General features: G+C 40.4%; 1 protein-coding gene across 1 annotated transcript in view; it reads right to left on the reverse strand.

Annotated features, from left to right (window-relative positions):
* Nucleotides 1-20,651, reverse strand: part of DAP (death associated protein) — a 38,285-nt gene extending 17,634 nt beyond the window's left edge. Inside the window, exons 1-2 of the mRNA XM_015854433.2 lie at nt 20,498-20,651; nt 14,181-14,277 (exon numbers count right to left, since the gene is read on the reverse strand). Of these exons, the coding sequence (XP_015709919.1) occupies nt 14,181-14,277; nt 20,498-20,552 (152 nt within the window). The 5' untranslated portion in view covers nt 20,553-20,651. The remainder of the gene's footprint in view (nt 1-14,180; nt 14,278-20,497) is intronic.
* Nucleotides 20,652-23,769: the final 3,118 nt, after the last annotated feature.

Consider the following 23,769-nt stretch of genomic DNA (forward strand, 5'->3'; position numbering starts at 1 on the left):
CAATACTAAAAGATAAGTTATCAACTCAGAAGAATCAAAGTAGTTTTTAGGGACCAGCCTCATTCCACTTGGTTCAATCTTCACGTACAAAAATCAAGACTCCCTGGCCACCTATTTTCACACTGTCGTTCAGCACAATAAGGTCACACAGTACTCCCAACTTTCTCTTTGAGAATGTCATCCAAGATGATGTCTTTGTCAGTGAGAATGAATCCCTTAACCATTGCAGGCAATGTTCTCTAAGCTACCCAACTGTTTAGTTGCAACAGAAGGATGATAATCTTCTATGCTCTGTGTTAACTATACTCCAAATTTAATTACAACAAAACAAAACAACTCACACATAATAAACTACCTCTGCTCTTTTCCAAGTACTTCGCTATCAGCACAGATTCAGCTGAGGATTGTTTTCTGCAAACAGATGGGTCTTGGAATTCATCAAGTAATGGAAAGCAAAAGACAAAAAGCTAAGGACCTTGAAGAAGTGCACAACAGTCACACAGTGGGATTCACATGAAATTATTCACTGGAACACCTCTAGCTGTAGAGAAGTCAAAGCATATTACCTCTTAACTTTTAAAAAATTCATCCTGATGCTTCTTGAAATATTCATGCATGACTGACAGAAGAACTGAGACAGTTCCCACCAGGACTTGACTTCCTACACAGCAAAAAGGCTACCTACCCCCTTGTAGGTAGAATCCTTCTCACAGGAGATGATTATTTAAGGAAAAAAAAGAAAGAAAAAAAGATGTAGCCTTGCTTAGAAGAGAGTCTCAGCTGATGTTCCTTTGTCAACAATTTTCCCTTTGGTGTTTTGAGAGGGCAAAAACACATATGGGGTCCTGAAGGTGATAGCAGATAACATTTGTCCCATGATGGACAAAGGAGACAGACAAGGCAAGACTTATAGGAATTTTCAGGTGTATGACAGGTCTGAATATCTCAGTCCTAAAACAGGCCAGGAGCTCAAAAACTCATCTAAATTTCCATCAGTATTGAGGGACTAATGAGATACTTCATCTCTGCTTGTAAATTATGCAAGCACAAATGCTTTCAAAGCAGGTATCTACTAGGCATGCACTAAGACACGGCAAATACAGTTCACCCTGTACAAAAGTCCTCAAAACTTCATGGGCTAAATGGGACTTCCTGCATTTTCAGCAGTCTGCAATATCCTCCCAAAACAACATAATATACCAGCCACGCTTTATTATCATTACTTCTCTGTGATGTCTCTACTATATGCCCTTACAGAGACAAATCCCAAGAGATCTAAGTGCAGCAAATATAAACTTGACAGGTCAAGCAGGAACTGATGAAGACAAACCAACAAACAAATGAAAAGACAGAATGGGATCTGTAAAAGAAAGGAAACGACAGCTGAAGCTAAATTAGAGAGAAACCTAAAACAGAGCACCAAGTATGAAACGCGGGTTGTACTTAATGAAGAAGAGATCAAAGTTTTACAGCCAATATCCTATATTTTTCTCCCAGAGTGCTGATGAACAGTAAACCGAACACAAGTGTGTAGAGATCCCTAACAGCACAGAAGGATGTGAAGATTATGAGGAAAACTGTCTCCATCTGCTGAGGGCTCATTGGACTACATCTGGAATATGGCATCCAGTTCTGTGCCTCCAATACAGGATATCAATACAGTGGAGTGAACTTAGTGGAACTGCTTAGATGAATGGAGTGCCAGACCACTCAACCTATGAGAAAAGGCACAGGCTAACTGGCTTTATTCAGACTGCAAGAAAGAAGGCACTGGGCCATTACCTACAAAGGAGGCCGTCTTCTGACATCTAAGATGAATTCAGGCTCTAAACAATGGTATGTGGTCGCAGGATAAGAGAAAATAAGCATAAACTGAAACAAGGGCAGTTCACACTGACCATGAGGAGATACTTTCTTACCCTGAGGACAGACAATTCTGTGGTCTCCATCTTAGGAGGTTTTCAAGACTGAAGTAGATATAAAGCTGACCCTGCTCTGAGGCTAGTCTAGTGATCTTGAGGACCTTCTGTACCTGAATTACTACATGATGCAGACCCTGGACTGTGTTTATAATAAGCTGTAGTTTATAAGAAACATAGAAATGCAATACTCTAAACCACACAATTTGCTTCCAGTGATCAACAACAAACCTTTAACAATACTGCTAATAGCTAATTAAAGTATACTGTGATCACCTCCCTGCAATTCATCTCATCAACAGCTCTTTGTCTTCATCTGCTCCTATTCAGATAGGCAATCCACAGTTGAGAGCTTTCTGAAGTTTCACTGCTGCCTTTGCTTCCAGCACATACCTGGAATCATCTCCAAAATGTAAATAACACTTCCCTGCAACAATAACCTGAAAAAAAAGACAGGTATTCAATATCTCTTACTACTTTTAGAAGAGAATTGGTAAACCAAAGCCTGATGAAGTTCAAAGATTTATTTTTATTAAGCTTAGTTTCACCTAGTAATATTACTGCTTGAAAATCCCTCTGGTAGCAGGATAAATAAAAGGAAGACGGCTTTTTTTGTTGTTCTTCTGAAGATCACTTCCACAGGGTTGAAAGGCTGCACATAGGTAATTAGATGGTACATTTGTATGGAATTAATTTTATCCAAGTTTTTTCCGAGTATAAAGAAAATTGGAAACACAGATTTGATCACAACAATACCAACCCCAGCCATCACAACGATGAGCACTTGAATATTCTTAAATTTACCAGAAGGGAAAGTGACAGTAGCAATCAGCTGCCATCCTTTGCTCTGGTCAGCAATTCATGCAATAAGGGCACTGCTAATATTTTGTATCTTATTCCTGGCCACAAATCAACAGCACAATCAGAAGCAAACATGCCTTTCTCTACTCCTTTCAGTTCTTCAGGTTTAAATTCTGCCACTCTGCTTTTAAATCCTTCCTTTCCTTCTTTCTACCTAGCTCCATATAAATCTCAGCAGGCCTCTCACTCAGTTCTCCATCTTACCTAGTGCTGTTCAGATCTCTTATACTGCACAGCTCCGCCTTCCCATTATCTTTTCAGACAATTACAATCTCCTTCCATGTGCCCTGAATCTCACTTCTGTCCTAGAAAGATGCTCATTCCCTCAGGATCTTTAATTCTTCTCCTTTTTAATCAGTACTGATGAGTTACTGCTTGGAGACGCTAGTCCCTGCATATTTCTGCAGCCAGGATTCTTCTGCTGATTTAATTCTTGCTGAAGAATCAAAATGGAACTTCAGGAAATGGCACGTTTCTCTGCTGCCAATAACTAGTACCACTCCAAAACTGCTAGCAGATTGTGAAGAGGAAAAAATAATTATTCAGGAAGAAAGAAATGCCTACACTAAATATGCCAACTTTAAAGTTAAGTTTTGCTAGAAATTTTACTGGTACTGTTGTACAGTTTTGCCCACTATCACAAGGCAAGCATTGGTAAGAGTATAACACTTCTTCAGAAAATCCATACTGCTGGAACAAAGCAAAGACGAGAAAGTGGTGGCAAAAGTAAAAGCAGCTGTCTACAAAGACAGTGCTTAATTCAGATTAGTGTCTGAAGTCTTACCTTTCTGAGAAAGCATTGTATTTCTAATTACAAAGCTAGTTTCATAGCAGTGTTTGGCAAGCTTCTTTTCTTTTTGAGCAGAACTAAGTGTATTCTACAGCAACTGCCTGAAAGGTACTGCTGAACTGGGCTAGTGTGAAATGGTAACAACAGAACTTTGATCATTCAGACAATTGGTTCCAATTTTATCTGTGTCAGTTGCCAAACAGTTCTTTGCAGCCTTTGCTTTGATCAGAGAAAATGACCTTACTGTCCTTTTAAATCCAACCGCAATTAGTTCTTTAAAGTTCAAGCGATTCTAATGAAATCTCTTATGACCAAAAATGCAAATTAATGCTTTAGTTCTAAATATTGATAGTTTAGGGAATTCAGATTGTTCTCTGCCCCAGATACACCGGAGACGGAAAGAAAATATCAACAGGACCAAAAACATAAGAATAAATATAACAAGTCACTAGAACTAGCAATATTTTTAATACAACTGTGTTTGTTAGTAAAGATTATGAAATAGTTTTTAAAGTGTTTGATTAAAAGAGCACAAAATTGTACACTACTCCTACATAATCGTAATTTATAACAACTAGTTCCTAAAAACATGCGTGTTTTAGCTCTTCTTTTCTCATTAAGTCCAACAATGGTTAGATAATAGAGCTGCAAATAATTTGGTACCAATATACTTATTGCATTTCCCAGAACATCAAGCTGTCAGACTAACAATTAGTTTCATTTCAAATTAAACCTGACAGGCAGTTTCTTGATGAAAGAACATGTGTTAACTAAAACACCTCCTTCATCCAGCACATGGTTTTTGCCATAGCCTCTTCCTGCTAGGTGATTCTGCTCTTCCTGTCATTCTTACTGTGAATACCACAAACCTTTAACTCACACTCCAGCAGTACACAGAATGAAGATTTCCCTTCCTAAAGAAAACACAAAATCTGGACATAAGTATTTCTATCATTCACTAATGTAGCATCTAGTAAGGTGTAAGAACACATGGAATACTGAACCTCCCTTACATTCATCTGCTAAATGAGGATGACAGCATACTCTGAGGAACTGATGCTTAATATAAACACAGTATCCTCTATACTTCACTCTTTATCCTCAGACTCTTCACCTGTCTATGCCCTTAAATCTTTTGCAAGTGAGGTCTACAAAGCAGCTCCAACAGGAAGGAACAATAAGCAAAGTAACACAGTGAGGACAGTGTCTCTTTAGCTACCAGAAACAGGAAACTCAAGGACAGAAGTCTACACATATCTAAATAAGAAAGGAAAAAGAGATCCGCACAGAACACTGGCATAATGAAGATACAGAAGTTTATTTCCTATGTAAGTTGTAAAGCTCTGCACTGGATTCAACTAGTCCATGGTCCCTTATGGAGCACACAGCACCGAAGGAGAGACATCTGTACCTCCACAGTGATAACCCTGCACTGAGGAGCAACAGTCCTAAGTTTAAAGCCAGATATAGAGAGGAAGAGAATGTGAAACTAGGACCTCTGTACCTCAGCCTACCCTAAAAGCATAACAGCATTCTGATTGCCTTCTTGGGCTCTCATTTTACCAGGCCTAGTTGAAGATGGCTTACTGTGCTTAATATGAGGCTTAGTCCTTCATGGAACACATTAATAAATTACACAGAACAGGAGTCACTGCATGTACCTGTAACTAAAAACATAAAACGGCCCTTGAGGCAAAAGAACAATTGCAAGTAATACTTCAATGACTACAGACAAGTGGGAACAATCCAACAGTATCTCATGACAACTGTTTTTCAGAGACTGCTCAGAGAACTAAGCATATACACAGCTTTTGTTTACTGTTATGAGACCATAAATTCACATGGCTATTGCAGTTTCTAGCTTACCATCAGGCTCAGAGAAAAAGAATTCACATCAACAGGAACATGAGAGAAGGAAAGAAAGTCAGCTTTGTCCTGTCACAAGACTCGAAGCTTTTCTCCTCAGGAAAGTTGTAAGGCAGACTTGGAGTGATAGTATTATGATCTGTACTATCATTTAGTACTTGATCAAATGGCCAGCATCCTTGCCTGTGGCAGGGGGTCTGGAACTTGATGATCCTCTAGAAGACTTAGAAACAGCTCCCCTGTTTGGTCTAGAGAGTAAACACTGGGCTCAAACTCTATTCCAATAACATCAGGTAACAACTTCCTCCTTACTGGTGGAAGAGAAAGAGGTTAATTCACATTCTGGCTGCAGCCTACATTTGATTCATTTTATCTGTTAGCTAGCACTGAATTGTGTTAGCTTATGACCAGGGCTCCAAGGTGAAGCTTGTAACAGAATCAGAGCTATTGCTACAGAACAGAATTTAAGCATTTTACCAGTTGTCTTACTCTGTTCACAGCATAGTTTCTAACTCCACCTTTCTTTCTCTCCCTACTATCATGCCAGAGACAGAAATCTAGCAAAGACAGCCAAGAGCCACATGAATATTTCAGACAGCAGCCAGACTGCCAGCCTCTCAGAAGTGCTTCAGTGTGTGAGGCAATACAGTGACTACAGTGCAATTAAAGGAGTCCTTATTAGATTTTCACACTGCTGTGATATATGATCATAAAAAGTTCTCTCCACACACGAATCAGTTTGTTCAGAGAGCCACCAGCTCATCTAAGAAAGGCCACATGTTCAATACTTCCTTTTATTACCTTGTATTTTCACTGGATATTCCAGTCTTGTGTTACAAAAGAAAAATAACAGCATCACACCTCCCCTCTACCTAATTTACTTTTATCACTTATTTCATAGTATTATAGAGCAACTAAGACTGCAGGGAACACAAAAGTGCATGGCCTGATCTTACATACCAAGTGCGATCACCTTGCTGCACCTTGACCTTGACTCAAGTTTTTGAGTGCTTTCAAGTACTTCTTTCCCCAATCACCTACTGGTGAAGAACCTTTTCCTAACCCCCAACCTGATGCTTAGCAGCAGATAGACCACAGGCTTGCATCCTAAATAAGAATTATCACACCAGGAGTGCTGTAAGAGGGCAAGAGAAGCTCACTACCAAGCAGGAAAAGTCATGAACATCAAGTAGAAAACACTGAATCACAGCTGTTCTGTGCATAAAGATTTTTCAGGTTTCTTTGTATACACTGATATTTATCTATTCCAATAATTTACATTAATGAAGTCAAAGTACATGAAGGATAAACAGAAGTAAATAAAGCTTCTAAATCAAAAACATCCTTTTATTCCCAATAATCTATAGACTGACCAGTTAGACTAACATGTGATACCTATGTTTTTAATCTATATTTACCAGGTTGTTTTCCCTCAGTCTTCAGCTGGGATAAAAAAAGACAAAGATCTGTACAAAATCCCTGCCAGACCTGAGGTATCTTTTTTACCTCCAGCCACTCTTACATTTCCTTCCTTTTACATATTTTTGAAAGCTTAAACATAGTGTTTTGTTGGATTTTTATTTTTTTATTTTTTTTTTGCTCTTTTCAGCCAAGTTGGATTTGGCAGATCATGAATCATCAACGAACAGTGCAACTCATATCTCAAAAAAAGAAAAAAAAAAAAGAGGAAATAAAAATGTGTAAATCAAGTCTCCTCTTTGCTTCAATGACTGTTTTCACTCTCATCTGCCACAAAAGCTCGGTTTGTACTTATGCAGGTGACTGTATAAAATTTATGCTGCAGATTAAAGGTAATGGAAGCAAATCTAAATAAGCAGCAGGAGATTTAAGGTGCTAACCCAAATATTGCTACGCCAAAACTGATCTCCAGGAAGCAAAAAGGAAGGAAAAAAAATTCTATCCTGTTTCACGTTAAAGAAAACTCCCAGCATGTAAACCTTGGAATTTTGTCATATGCTACAGTAAGAAAAGCAGCTCCTACTCAAATGCATTAGCAGCCCTAGTCCTATACATATACAGTGTTATACATATTCCAATGAATTAGTCCCAAAAAAGTCAAACCCATCAGAATTGAGATTTGCATGACTTGCTGAAGTTGTCTGTTTTTTGGGTTGTTTTTTTTTGCTAATTGCAGCTTATTTAACAGAATGCCTCCAACCAAGCTGCAATCATTGAAATGCTACAATAAATCAGAAGGCAGCAAATCTACTGCAGTGAACGCTTTCTAAGCAAGTAATCTGCTGCAACGGAACAGCTCTCCCAGCTGCTACAGCAGACTAAATAAAACTCTGATAATAATGTAACAAGTGTTTTAGTATTGTCTTTAATTCTTTCTCATGCGTCTCTGGCCTCTACTACCAGGATGTGGGAGCAGCTGCATGAAATTCCGTCCTGTTTGTCCTAAGGACAGTTAAAAAGGTAACTCTAAACGTTATTTTAATACTAAGCCATTTCAGTCCCTAACACAGTTGAGGCTGAAAAGAAAAAAAAAATAACAAGGGAGAAGAAGGTGCTACTTGAAAAAACTAGATCCCCTCTTGGCACACATGGTGTCAATCTCACACACCTCCTACTCATCTTAGCTCACGGTGGCTTCACTTCAAACATAGGTTTTTTTGATTCTAAATAAATGAGTAGCATCTGGTCTTTTGGCAGCTTTTTCTAATAGAAACTCAGACACTTAGCTTTAGAAGGGATCCCAGAGTTGCTGAAGACTTACGTAATAACAATTTGAACTTAGCTGGCATAATGAAAATAATTTCATTACACTGTTTGGATTTGGAGATTTTTGTGCATTATTACACCCACATAATACTCTCTTTCAGCACTATTTTCTACCTTCAAGCTAGCATACCTCATCTCACGCATTATATTATGATACCAAGAGAAAAGTAAAATGCAAAATAGCTGCTGATGCTATTACCTTAGATTTAATATTTTGCACAGACATGGAATGTCATGCTACATGAACTCCATCACTCAAGACACTACTTCCTTTCACATTCATTTTACTCTCACATATGACTAAGCTTTCTCACTTTCTTCACCACACAGAATACATATGAATACATCACACAGACTCATTCTTCTACAATCTTCTTCTTACACCAGCTTGGCTGACAAATCAACTCAGCATTCCAGTTAGTTTCATAAGACAACATATGTTTGAGACTGAACAAGGTTCCACTGAGACGGATAGTATATCTACTATTCACTTTGAGGGGTGGAATATCAGATCTTTTCTTATTCTTTTTACACATGCTTGGAATATAAAAAGAGCTAACCATACAACAAAATAACTAGCACTTTGATGGACTCTTTCAAGCATCAAGAAATACTGGAAGCATCTTCCCGTATGAGAATGCACCATTAATAATCTTTTCTTACCTTCTCCTCCTTTCCATTCATGTACACATGTTTTCACTTAAACAGAGATATTCACAAACACTTTTCTTGCTTTACAGAAGTTCTACATTTAAAAATCAGTATTAAATACTCTATTTTCAGTAGTGTCATGTTTTTATGGTTTTTTATTATTAGTATTTCACATCAAAACATCATGTAGTGCACTGGGAGTTAAAGAGTTAGCACCGTGGATTGTTGATAGTTCCAGGTACCTGGCTCTCAGAAGAGGAGAATTATACACTACATACTCCAGAGGACTTTGCGTTGTTCTGTTTTCATTTTCCACTCAGAGGGAAAGATAAAACTCTTCGCATATAACGAGATGTCCCTCTTTTTTGCCCTTCTGCTCATCCTGGCTAGACATCTCACCTTCAGCATTAGAGTAATGCTTTCGGTTTTTGGACACTCTCTCATTATGTTTGATTCATTAGCTTCAATTCCAACTGTACTGCATTATACTGTACTATAGTGTGTTATCTTGCATTCCAATATCTAATTTAATAAATTAGTTTGTCTCTCCTCAGATTGCTGCCCTGTTTTTAGACCCATTTCCTACCCTTTTCTGCTCTTTCTTTTCCAGAGGTGTGGGTCCCCACATCCCACTTGTCAAGGATCCCAGCCAAACCAGCCCTTAAACTGCTGACAGGTAGTTACAGTTAAATCTGTAACAATATATGCATTTGATAAGGTTCAACACAGGTCATAGTGTTATCTTGTTACTTCTCTGCATGACTGGTCATCAGGAAAAGTTATTCTCTTGAAACAGTTGTTTGAAAATTGCTATTGTTTATGTAATTAATTTATGCGTAGCTGAACTTTATTAGGCTTGAGCATCTGTTAATCATAAAAGCTCTATGCAAAAGATTAAGACAGGAAGATGAAGAACAAGGTGGGAAAATGTGTTAAGGAAAATACCACTTACATAAAGGAGAAGAATGTAACACTTAAGAAGCTGTCCTCCTAACTGTGAATTTAAGTCCAAAATAATAAACACCTAAAGGATCAGAAGGAAAAAAAATCTACAAGCAGAATCCTTCAGAACAAGAAAAGATGTTTTGGAGAGTAGAAGCCTATTTCCCTTACTGGGGTAAGATGTTCTGTACTCTCTTTAAGAATATAACAGAAGTGTAATTTTCTTCACAGTATTTTTAATAGCAATATTTTCTTTTAGCCTTCGAAACATTTAACCAAGTAAAGGAAAAGTTTGAGTCGCATCAAACTCAAGTATGAAAGGAGAATAACACCCAACTTTAGCTGCAGCTTCCATTTTTCCCAAAAACCGCAAGCATGGTGTTCACAGCCAGGGTGCTTTTTCCAGTTCATTTTCCTCAGACATTTCATCCTCTAATGCCAAAAGTCTCCAAAATTCCATACCCAAATAATCACAGCTCGAAGACCAAAGGCATGAAAAAAAACCCTCGGCAGTCACATCTACTATATCCATACAGTTAATCAAGTTCCAGTATCCACATGGTCAACCAAAACAACACTCTCTTTGGACATAACCTTTGCATCAAACCACCTCAGCTGACAGAAGTAACAGAATAAGGCCCCAAAAAGATCATGGGGAAAAACAAAAATCAGTAAAAGAAATGTGAATTGTCAAAAAAAGACCAAAAAGAAAAGAAGATAGATAGATATGGATGTTGATGACCGATAGCTGTACATATTATCAATTTACTCCTGCAAAGCTGCCTATACTGATTATGATAGCCCACAGGACCTTTTAAGACAACCAGGTAGCATGGTCCACAGAAAAGTCTGGATCAGTCCTTGATGTATCCAGAGTTGAGTACTTCCTCTCCAAATACTAAAGCAGATGATACAGCATTTTAACTGTCCCCACCCATTTTTTTACTTGATATCACTCTACTGAGTCAATGCACTACATAGCAAAAAAATTCAGTGACAGAAGACTCGAGTGACAAATGAAAACAGAAATATTGCCTACAGCTTATTTATTGTTAGTTGCAAGAATGTTAATGGAGGGAAATGAAAAACCAATTTATTTCGGAATGAAAGTATACAGCCACCATGTAGATTTCCACTGCACTTGTCAAAGAAAAAAAAAAGTGTGACTTAACTAAAACATACAGACTTCAAACTCTGCTGCATTTATATTCAGTAATTAAATCATTGTTATTATCCCGCCTGGCATCAGAAATGAAGCAAAAGAGAATAATCTTCAGTCCTGAAAGCCTTGGCAGCTTATTGTTTGTTAAAATATGAAAATGAGTCAGATATGACCTTTGTCACTGTACCCTTAACTACTCTGGTTACCTATATCAGCTTCGCTTACACTAGCTCTAGAAATACTAACCTAATGCCTTATCCTTCAAGAACGTTTCTTTCCCTACAGAAACGACGTTAGCTTCACCAAAGCCACAAATGCTTCTACAAACCCTAGCTCAATGCTCTTTGTTAAACAACTATTCAGACTCCCTTGCTGATGTGCAGTCTTGGAAAGGACACATTCTTAGAAGTTCACAGAGAATTCTAGGAGAACTTGAAATCCTCTGCTATGATTTACTGCTAGTTCCACTCAACTGTCCTCAACTAGACCTACAATGAGACTAACATAACAGATCACTGTAGCCTCCCCATGAATGTACACACTATTATTCTTTGTTTTATTATTTTCTCTTAAATCATTGTGAGCTGCTGGTAACATCTGCTAAGAACTGCTTCAAGGTCTGTTTACTTTTTGAATGTGTGTGACTGAATGCAATAGGGAGTAGGGATTGCATCATATCAACAATACTGCCTTAAAATGGCTGTCTTAAAATGGCAAAGACTGAAAATTTAACAGTAGAAAGTTAAAAACATCTGTTCAGTGAAGAGACAATTTTATGTCTCTTGACAAAAACTACACTGATGCTAGAGAAACCACAACAGAATGCTAGTGGCTTCATCTACCACAGCTGATAAACCTCTCTCCATTGACATTAGAAATCCAAATGTTTTGGAAGGTCACCATGGACCACCCACCACACACAGAGGCACAGAGACTGCACCTTCCAGAAGGAAAGCAGCTATCATGCTGCAAGGCACGTTAATTTAACTCTGACAAACAGCTTTATGTACTATGACCTGTGGAACCTGTCCACAACTAAATAATCTCTTGTTCACATCTACAGCATGTACAGCCATCAGCTGCAGATGTATTCCTGCAGAAATCTAAAACAGGCACATTAAACTCTTTACCCTCATAGAGAAAGGTTGCCCAGTTCTGCTAGGAAGCTTAGATTTTTTTAATCCATGCTGGTTTCCACCTAGGTATGCTCCTTATATTGATCCTGCCACTTTCCTTCACAGGAAGACTTAAAAGAAATTCAGACCAACACTTATTTGTATTAAAAAACACGCTCAAGAATAACTATGCAGAAGAGCCTGAAAAAGGGGTAACAGATGGTCTAAAACAAAAGCAAAGCAAAGAGCAAGCTCCAAGTGCATATTCTGACAATAAACTGATCAAGTTGCTAAGGCAATGGATTTTATGAGGTGCAACAGCAAACTAAATCCCAGTTAATAAAGTAGCTACAGAAGGCATCAAAATTTCTACTCTCCTTTAGGAGTAAAAATTGATCCTGAATCTGCTTTACAATATTAACGTAATTCATGTTAGCATCTTAAAGAAGTTCAGAAGATGACCTGCCCTCCCAACCTGCTAATCATTATATTGCTCACGCTTTTCTTTGCATTGTGGATTATCTATGGGTGCCCAACCTGGACTCCTCACAGACGAAACTAAACTGGAATATGTACTCCAAGGACACACCTACCACTTGCTAGCTTTCACTGGTCATACAGTCCACAGTACCAAACAAACCATTCTCCAGAACACGCACACAGTGTGAACATCAAGTCTTCAGCAATGTTTCCTTCTACAGATTTGCTCCTCTCATGCCACGGTACTTGCTAAAGCAGACATAGCCACAAATACCAAGGTAAAACTTAAACTTTCCCTTGCACTGTTTGACTGAATCCTGTATAAAGAAACAAATAAAGCAGGTAACTGAACTGTACCAGAGGTCTAGATCTGTGAACAAGTAATAAAAGCCTTCTCATTTGGACCCTACTGAGTTACCTTTACTGTGATGTTGGCATGCCAAGGACATTAAATAAACAGCAGGTATAAAACGCAGGATAAATAAAAGCACATAAACCCAAGCAAAGTTTAAAATAGCCATAAAAGGTGATTCTTTCCTCAGGACAAAACTCTTCTGCGGACTCTGTTCCAACTTATGTTCCATTAAAAAGAACATCGTGAATAATTTGGTTAACAAAGAAAAACCAGAAACTTTAGTTTTCCAACCTTTCATTTAAAAGCATCAATTAAAATCATTCTCTTCTTTCAGTCTACTTCTTCCCAATGCAAAGTGTGACCTGGAACTGTTTTCCCTCAGTAGTCACCTTTAATCAGACATCTTTGTATTAAAAAACATGCTCAAGAACAACTATGCAAAAGTTATTTTTTCTTACCATTGTTTTAGATCTTACATAAACATTACGTAAGTCAGTCTCACTACAGCACAAGAATAGTGCTCTGATTTTTATATATTTTTTTGCTATGAGCAAATTGCAACAACAAAGCAACGCAGTTACAGCTATCACATAAAAATTCTAGTAAATTCAATGTCGGCTATAGAAAAAAAAGAGCAAATGAAGGAAAGCAGCAAAAAAAGTAGGAAGCATTTGTATGAATGTTCTGAACATACAGCTTAGTACATCAAACCTCTCCTGCTTTCATTTCTACAAGCAGTTACTTAGCATTTTTAAGCAGATCTATCACATAACAGATGTCTGTCTTGGTGTCCTCTACCATGAAAACAGCCCACCTAAAGCGGCTCATGTTACTAACTTCATTTTTACTTGTCTTGACACCAAATTGCCAAATGCTTTACAGAGAAGGAAGTACAAACTGAACAGTAAAAGGACTCCAAGAGCACACAGCAAGACAATCTCATATGGAAACTCACAACCTAATGCTTGTGTCCAAATGTGCCTAGCTTCTGTTTCTGCACAGCCTGAAATGATGTTCAGAGACTTTTAGGAAAGACGATCTCTTACTTAAACTGCTGTGTTTTATTTCCCTCTAACCTTCTCTTACCTGCTCACTTAATGGAGGCTCAGTATGGAAAAATCTCCAGAATTTCCAATTCTCTTCACAGAGCACATAACTCACTTGCTTAAAATCAACTTTAAAATACAAAAACAACTGTACCATTGCTATGCTATCTACAATGAAAACAAACTGCTGATAACGTTCAAGGCAATGGAAATGAGCTGCAGCTTATTCAGAAAACCAAAACACTCACCTGCTGGTTTCCCAGTCTTGATCATCCTTATCTTTTTCTTCTTTGGTATCAGAACTGTGTGGGTGTTTCTGTACAATCCGCATCCCACCTGCTTTAACTGGAACAGAAATGAGAAAGACAAAACCTCACTCAAACCAGCAGAAGTGAATAACAAATGCTTTACAGATGACCTCTCCACACACAGCATTCTGCAGAGTAACCTATAAGAACTACTGTTTGAGAAAGGGGCCCAAATGGTCTAACAGAGGCAGACCTGAGAAGCATCTACTTCAGGTCTGTATCTGCCATTCTCATTCACATCGTGCCAGCTTTGCTCATCCTGACAAGCAGCAGCTCATTTTGTCACCTGCTTCCAACACTATTTTAAAATATTCAAGTTGGTTTTAACTCTACCCCACCTCTGTTAACTTGTAGTACTCAGAAGAAACTGAGGCAACAGCTTGTGCAATAGTATCCAAACGGCTACGAACTTCAAATACTCTCATAAAACACGATGGGCAGAAAAACCTTATTTGTCAATTCAAGCCAGAAACACAATTCAACTATTACACGAGTAATATTTATACAAACAAATATCAAAAACAGCATGGTAAAAGCAAGTTCTAGGAGGATTCAATTTGTATTAAGAACAGAGCTTTTTTTTTTTTACTTTGCAAGAACATAATTACCACATTTCAAACCTTTACCATGTTTCACTTTTAGAAATGACGTAATCACAAAATGCATCGCTTTGAAATACAAATTGAGAGGTGAAAGCAAATCCACTTACATTCTTATCTTCCCTATCTATGTGAAATATGAAATAAGACCTAAATCCAGGCTGTAACACTGCAGCAACTAAGGAGATTAACAGGCTCTGTTCTTCTGAGGTACCTTCAGTTTTAATCATGTACATTTCTCCCATCTTCAGCAATTGTTCTGCATGCTTACAATCTAACATGGAACATCGTCATAGAATAGTCTGGGTTGGAAGGGACCTTTAAGATCCCTTAGTTCCATCCCTCTGCTATAGGCAGGGACACCTCCCTCTGGACCAGGCTGCTCAAATCCCCATCCAGCCTGGCCTTGAGTGCTTTCAGGGAGGGGGCATCCACAGCCTCACTGGGCAACCTGTTCCAGTGTCTCATCAACTTCACAGTAAAGAACTTATTCCAAACACCTAGTGTAAATCTACCTCTTCCAGTTTAAAGCCATCTCCCCTCATCCTGTTGCTACCTGCCCTTAGAAAAAGTCCATCCTCAGCTTTCCTGTGGGCCCCCTTCAGGTACTGAATCACCTACAGAGATTAAGGCTCAGTGATTCAGTGTGAATCTCTGAAGACTACAAACAGGACAAGTTCTTTACTCTTAACTTAGTTCCTCAGAGCAGCAATGAGGCACACACCTGCATGTAAGTTTTACAGCCTACATCGTGGTAGGCAGAGAGAGTAACCACCCCCAAGGAAAGTACACGTTAGGTCCCTGGATTTGTTAAAAGATTTTTAAGTTTCACATAAATATTTGAAAGACATAATATTGATTTGATAGATGACATTAAAACAAGCAACCAACAGAAAAAGAACAAAATGCCTTCTACAAACCTTCAAAACTATGCCCACGTACAGTGCAATAACAAAATACGTGGCATATTCACCACTTTTGTGTTGTCTCCAGCACAAAACTAAAGTATTTAAATGTGTGAGACACGTTTCACCTGGGACAGGGAATGACAGAAAGATCAGGTAACAAATACATGTGGTGTTTAATAAAAGGAAGTGTTGCCTTTCGAGTAATGAAAAATGTCCCTAAATGAATCTAAAAAGTAATAAGAAAATAAAAATAAAAATCCTTTTTTTTCTAGATACAAACTCAAGTTTATGAATAAAAGTAAATACTCTGAGTCTTACCAAGCACTGTTTTGCTCTAACGTCTTGATTTAATTTAATCAACGTCTACAAGCAAGAATAAGAGCAAGACCCATCAGCTAAATTGCTGACACCAAGGCATTTCTGAAAGCCCCAAATCCTTACTTGCAGCACTCATTTTGCTTTTCCTTCATTATTTTCTAACAGTAACTTTTAAACCCAGTCTCAGTGCATAATCAGACCCTCTTCAAATGTCAAATACTTTTTTGCGGAGGATGCTGTCATCCACCTGCCAAGTCACAAGCAGCATTTCTGGACAACAGCCTCATGTTCCCACACTGTGGCTTTTCACCATCTAATAGAGAACCAGGTGAAACAATACCCAAGGATTTAGCTGGTTTAAAACACCTCTCCTCTTCCATTATACATAATCAGGCTGGCAGCCACTTGTTTTCTCTTTATCTGACACCAGGAAGGATATCCAGCTAATACATTCAGATCCTTCTGCATGTAGGTATCATTTGAATTTCTGAGAGCAAAAGTGAAATACTGACCCCAGCCTCCTGCATATACAGCTGAGCTACATCTATGCCAACCATGATACAACACAGTTGTACCTAAACTAGTTTCAAAAGACTTGAGAAGTAACGTCTTTGCACCACAGTGCATCAGATTCTTCATAGAGTGGAAAAAGGGACTTAAATAACTGGAAAACCACCTTCCAGAACATTGCCAGGAATACATGCATAAATGGGAAGGTGCCAGCAATTGCCCTGAGATCAGGAACTAAACAGTTTCTGCACTGAGACAGGTAATTCTGCAGACCTCAGGCTGCAGTGCTGCTGGCACGGAGTTCCTGTGAAGGCAGGGGACCAGGGTATGGCTGCTATGGAGCTGATGTGGTACCACCACTTTCCACAGCATGAAATGAAGAGGGGCTCACCTCCAAGCAAACTCTGGGAACAGCAGCAGAGAGCTCTGTTTGACCAGTTAATGGATAAGAGCTAGTTGTTTTTAGATGGTGTGCTCTGAGCTGCAGACAGGACTGCCTTGTTTATCCTATGAATGAAGCCTGTATTCTTCTTATGGGTACAGCTGCTCTGGACACGTCTTGGAAATGCACTAAGCAACCTGCTTCATATTCAAGGTGACTTGGAATCAGTGAGCAATCTTATTTACCCTTTCCTCCCACTGCAATGCTCCTAGACTTCCAAAATAAATCACACCAGGCCCGAAAGCACTGGGCATGAGCAGAAACACTGCAATGGATTGACTGCTCTGAACACAGCTGATTCAGATGGGCAACGTGCATCCTCGTGGCCTAGGGCAGTCCTCTCTGGACACACTTTCTGGTTCCTGTGAAATAACCCCATTCAGAGCCTCTGGAAATCAACAGCTTAAACAAGATCTTCAGCACCTGCCTGTTCACCTTGAGTGTAGTGCTAAGTATCAATAATTTATTACTCATGAACCACGTCACTATTATGGAAGCTGTTATCCTAAGATGTATGAAAATCCAAGACCAAGAGAAACCTTAAGCAAGCCCTCCTGCATGCTTAAGGGAACATACATTAGCATCTGACAAAACAATGGAAGTAAGAGTTATTACATACCTTCATTTCCTAGAAATCCTGGCTTAGAGCTATTTGTTCTAATGCAGAACTAAAGCACATCACTATTTTCATGAACCTATTGTAAAGCTTCATAAATAAACTATTACCACAAACACCTTGCTTTACTCATCCACAGTAGCCACTGGAAGAAATGAACACCTAAAAGCATAATTACACAGTCCTTTTCAGCTGCTGCAAGTCATACAAACCTACAAAGCATTGTATTACAGACGCATTGATCTTACTGACAGATATATATGAGGGCCTCAACTTAAGCTTTATTAAGTTTCAGAAAGGAGTTCAAAGCCACTTCACGTACCCTGTTACCAACCTGAGGTCTTAAGGTTTTCTATTTCATTATCCTTCCTTTTTTTTTTCATGTGTTTTTCTTGTCTTTTTTGTTTTACCAATGGGAAAAGATCAATGTAGAGAGGAAGCCAGCAGACTGCACGCGGTCAGCGAGGGCTCACAGTGCACACAAAATATAATCAGTTTGTCAATTCAGCTTCAATTTCATGATCCAAATCTTCCCTAACTTTTATGCATGTGATTCATACTCAGTGGGGTTAAGACATCCCTAATTACAGATACATCCCTAATTACAGATACAACCACAGGCAGCAAGTCCACAGCTTTCACGCTGTTAGTCAATGAAATGTTCCTATTTACAGCTTTACATTGCTAAGAACTGGCCTATTTATTTAGGAACACTATTTAAACCATCTACAAGTTCTACAAGTTATTCTTTCATTTTTATTTTTTATTTTTTCAAGAATTCCTGACTTATTAAAACCTCTGTGCAAACAGCCATATGGCATTACATTTTTATTCAAGGATCTAAAACAGCTTGGGATAGAGGATTAAAACCTAGCTTCAGCCTCTACAGTAAATATAAACTGCCATTAGTCAGCATAATCACTGTGGATTTTTGAAGTGTTCAAAGGATGACACATCAGAGGCACTTTCTTCTGACAATCAGTTTAGAGCCATCCTCTTCCTGCAATGACTTGAATATTCTGCATAACATCCGTTTCCCTCATCTCATAGACAAACTTGGCAATCCCCTTCCAAAGCAGAATTGGTGCACACTCACAGGACACCCTCAGGGCTGCTGAAGATCTTAAAAAGTAAACAGCTGAGCAAAGTTGTTCAGCTCGCATGTGGATGTGCATCATACAAAGGGAGAAATATTAAAACGCTCTGAGAGCAAGGAGAACCCACTGTATTCCAATTACAGTTTTACACTGTGCATCGTTCATTTTCAAGCTGGCCTATGGAGATTTTTAAACAGCAAACTGCTTGATTCAGAACACAGGCTTTGACAAAAACCCTTCAAATAAGCAACAATTTTAAATATATATATATATATAACTACAAGGTAATTAGCTGGAAATGTCTACCAGTCTTCCTTCCTCCCCTTTCTGCTGGGTTAGGTGTGTCTTGCTGCACCAATCTAACATCTCAGTATTACTTTTACACTGAAGCAGACATTCACTTATATCACCTCAAGGTGAGTGAATTTCAGGAGCTATGGCTCCCATAGCCTGAATGAGCTCACCACAAGATCTAAATAGCCATGGAGGCATTCAAGGCCAGACTGGATGGGACCCCAGGCAGCCTGATCTGGTGGATGCAAACTGTGCCCCTGGCAGGAGGCTGGGCAGGAGTTTTAAGGTTTCTTCCAAACCATGCCTTTCTATGATTCTGTGAATTCTGATGAATTTCAGCATTTTTGAGTGAAACACTTGAAAAACCATCCCACTAGGAAATGTTGGAAGACAAAAAAAAAAAAGCCTGTGGAGCAGGGACTGAAACTCCCATTTTAATAATATTGTAATCATGAAGAAAAATGAGCAGTGTGTGAAGGAATAACACTATCAGCGATGGGCTCCCCGCTGCAAGCAGGAGCTCCTGTTCATGGTTGGTGACAGATGTATGCAACACCAAAACCATGACTCAGTTCAGCCTGTCCCCCTCCACTGCTCTGCTCAGCAGTGTGGAAGCTGCCAGAACAGCTTCAATCAGTGAGCACTCTGCTTGTCCTCCTTCATTACCTACTCATCTCTAGAACTAAAGCTCACCAATGCACGGCTTCAATCACCTCAACCTCATGCAGCACCTGAACCACTGTGTGCACACAAAAAAAAGGATGTAAGGAGCGCTATGAGCTCCTGGTTTGTGTTTCCACTTGGCATGTAGGGCCTTGCAGATGGCAGGGTGTGCTGCAGTTAGTTCAGGCTGCTTGTTCCCCCCTCCTGCGCACAGGCAGGACACCTCTGTCAGCACTGGGGCTGCTTCCTCACCTTTCAAGGACAACACACACTCACAGATGAGCACCCAGGTCAGAACCCAAAAGTGTCAAAAGCAGGACCAACCAGGTCTAAAAGTATGTGCAAGCAGAGAGCTTCTGGGGAAAGAATGAATAAGAGGGGGGCACAGAGGGAGCACAGCCTCTGTCGTTGAGGAAGGAATGCTGCCAGAAAGCCAGCAAACAGCTTGGGGAGGGATGGCAAGCTGCTGGCTAAGAGCTGGGCAGGGCCCACTCACGCTTCCACGTCCTAGGGCACAGCAAGGGACAGAGGCGGGCGAGCTAGCGACCTTCTCAACAGGCAAACACGGAGCGCAAACAGAAGCAGCCTTGAACCTCCTGCCTGCGGACTTCGCTACGCGGCTACGTGGCGCCGGAGCCCTTCGCGGCGAGCCCAGCAGCCGCTTCCCTCCCTCCCACCCCCGCCGCGGAGAGGCCGCCTGGGCCCCTCAGGGCCTCCCCGTTCTTCCACCGCCGCCGCCCCGGCCCTCCCCGAGGCCCGCCCCGAAGGCCGTAAGAAAAAGAGCGGAGAGACGGGACCCAGCGGCAGTACCAGCAGGAGGGTGTCCGGCCCGGGTCTCGGCTTTCTCTTTGGGAGGCGAAGACATGTTTACCCTGACAGCGCCTGCACGAGCGCACCCACACCCTGCTCCCACCGCCAGCACCGCCTGCCGCCCGCCCTGTCAACGTGGCCGCCGCCAGGACGCGCCCAGAGAGGGTGGGGCGGCCGCGGGTCCGCCCTGTCTGCTCTCGCCGCGGGGCGCGGTCCGGAGCGGGGCTGGCGCCGGGCCCAGACCTTCAGCCGTAGCGCCGGGTGCACCTGGGCCTTAAGTTCCGCTCCTCAGCGTGGAGCGTGTTGCCAAACCACCACCGTGCTGAAGTCGGCCCGTTGGGTTTTTTTTCTTTCCTCCCCTAAGCAATATAAAAGCGTTTGATGCAACTGGTGCCAGCAACAGGCTGCTTTTAAAAGTTGTAATAACCAACTGCATTGCCAGCAAAGCACAAACGCTAAGTGCTGGTTTGCTTCTCTTCCATAATTTGACATAAAGAATTGTTAAGGTTGGAAAAGACTACTAAGGTCATCTAGACGAACCATCAACACACCACCCATGCTCACTAACCATGTCCCTCAGTGCCACATCTACGCATTTCTTGAGCACCTGCAGGGGGAGTGACTCCACCACCTCACTGGGCAGCCTGTACTACTGCCTCACTGCTTTCTCTGACATTTTCTTTCCATAATATCCAACCTCAATGCCCTCTTGTGCAACTGAATAACACTTCCTCTTGTCTTGCCACTGGTTGCCTGGGAAAAGAGGCCAACTTCCACATGGCTGCACCCTCCCTTCAGGCAGTTGTAGGGAGTGATCAGGGGTCCCCCCTACCCTCCCTCCAGACTGAACAATCCCAACTCCCTCAGCCGCTCCTCATAAGACTTGTGCTTCAGATCCTTCACCATCTTCATTTCCCTCCTCTGCACACACTCAATGTCTTTCTTGTAGTGAGGACCCCAAAACTGCATACAGTGCTCAAAGTGCAGCCTCACCAGTACTTAGTGAGCCGATCACCTCTCTGGTCCTGCTGACCAAACCATTTATGATACAAACCCAGATGCCATTGGCCTTCTTGGCCACCTGGGCACACTGCTGGCTCACATTCAGATGGCTGTCAACTAACACCCTCAGATCCTTTTCCTCTGTGCAGCTTGCCAGCCACTTGCAAGCCCATAGTGCTGAATGTGAGTCCCCAGAAACTGAGCTTATGATGGTTGCAGTTGAACCTCCCGGGAGTGCTGTAGCAGTATTCTATCTCAGTTATGCTACAGGGAAATTAATGTAGCTATGTGACGTAGCATACTCTACTTACTTGCAGTCAGTCTTTCCAACAGATATCACCACTGCCAAGTATAAGTAACAGGTAATGGCATAGGTTTTTTTGGAAACAGATCAAAATACAATCACAACACAGCATCCTTAACAGTCTGAATGAATAAATGTTGTCAAAGTGCTGTAAATAAGTTGTTTCATTTTGCTGTTGGGTAATTTTATTTTCTTACATGTACAGCACTGAAGCCTCAGATTACTATTTCTGTTCTGCCATCTTTTGTGTAGACTAATAAGAGTTACTCCAGTTCACCTTCCAGCCTCTGTCAAAGTCTTTTCAGATTTTATTTTTTTTCTGAAGTAGAATTACCTCCTAAATTGAGCTTAAATTAGAAGGTTTCCTTGTCTACTTTTCCATTGATTTGAATGAAAAGATTGCATTTTGTTTTTTCTTGTTTTTTCCAGGTATGCTTGGCTTGGAATTCCCTCTGCCGCTTACAGCAGTCAGTATGAATCTTTGCTTTTGCAGGTTTAATATAAACCAGCTATTATAGAATAGGAATTCAAGATACCATGCTTTATGACATCAAAAAGAAAAAGGAAAAACAAACAACAACAAAAAACAGTTCAAAGTAATATGGTTTTTGTTGTATTTTTTTCCCCCCTCTGAAAATCAGTAATACATGTAGGTACTGATATGACAAGGGAAAACGATTTGAAACTAAAAGAAAGGAGATTTAGATTTGATGCTGGGGAGATTTTTCACTGAGAGGGTAGTGAGGCACTGGCACAGGCTGCCCAGAGAGGTTGTGGATGCCCTGTCCCTGGAGGTGTTCAAGGCCAAGCTGGATGGGACCCCGGCAGAAGAATTGATTTCTTGTCAAATCTAAGGCAGCGGGTATTCCTTCTGCTAGAGATGCTGCCCTAATATTAGGGTAAGGTGAAAATAATACAAAGATGGTAATAAATATCCAAAAGGCTATCTATAGAAAAAACTCACCAGTATAGAAGTCTTCAGTCTGGCTAGAAACCACTGAGGCAATCTCCACAGAGGAGCAATCTCAAAGAAATGCCTTAATGATGGTCAGCCCTTAAATAAAGTCTAGAAGAGGTGGAGTCAAGCTCCACCCCTTCTGGGAGCACAGCTGAATTACCCTCACCTGTGCTCCCACAGCTGACCCGACACTTGCCTCAGCTGATTAATCAGAGGTTCAGGCTGTGGTTACCAGTTTCCCATACAATTAGCAACAATATCCTTGATTATGCCAACATGCATATACGGAGGTTAGTAGTAGACATTAAAAAGATGGGAGCAGTCAGTCTCTTTGTCATTTCTAACAGCCTTGTTATTTCTACCAGAATGCATAGGTTTTGGCATCTATGGGCAACTGCAGAGGACAACAGGCAAAGCATTTACAAAATGTGCGCAGCTTCTCTCATCAATTCAGCCACACCTGATGCTGACATCCTGATCTTAGAAACTGGAACAAAGACAAGTCTCAACTGGAAAACCAGTTAATGAGAGCATCACAGGACATGGCGCTGAAGTGAAGTGCAGAGGCGCTGCGAGGGAGAAGTAAATAAATCAGACTCTTCAGAATATATAAGATCTGTTCTGAAGACCAGCATTTATTTTACAACAAGAGCGTTTTGGTGAAAGTTTCCACAGAATACCAATTTATCAATAAGGAGTTCCTAAAAGAAATCTCAAGCATCTGCAGTGATATCCAGAGCAGCCAAGAAAGAGCACTTTCCAGCTACTACTAATTTTAGCTAAAATAGCAAGCAGAAATAAGCTACTTCACTTCTGGTAATCATAGAGGCAACACCACAGCTTTCCATGTTCCATCCCACATTTTAAAAAATAATTGAAAAACAGGAAGAAGCCCTTTACAGATTTTAAATGCTAAGTTTGAAACAAAAACAACACAGAAGAGACTGGATACGAGAGCGTGCTAAGGCATGCTTACAGATGCTATTTTCGGTTGCACTTGGCCCTTCA

Source organism: Coturnix japonica, chromosome 2 (genome assembly GCF_001577835.2).
Source record: "Coturnix japonica isolate 7356 chromosome 2, Coturnix japonica 2.1, whole genome shotgun sequence".
Classification (NCBI taxonomy): domain Eukaryota; kingdom Metazoa; phylum Chordata; class Aves; order Galliformes; family Phasianidae; genus Coturnix; species Coturnix japonica.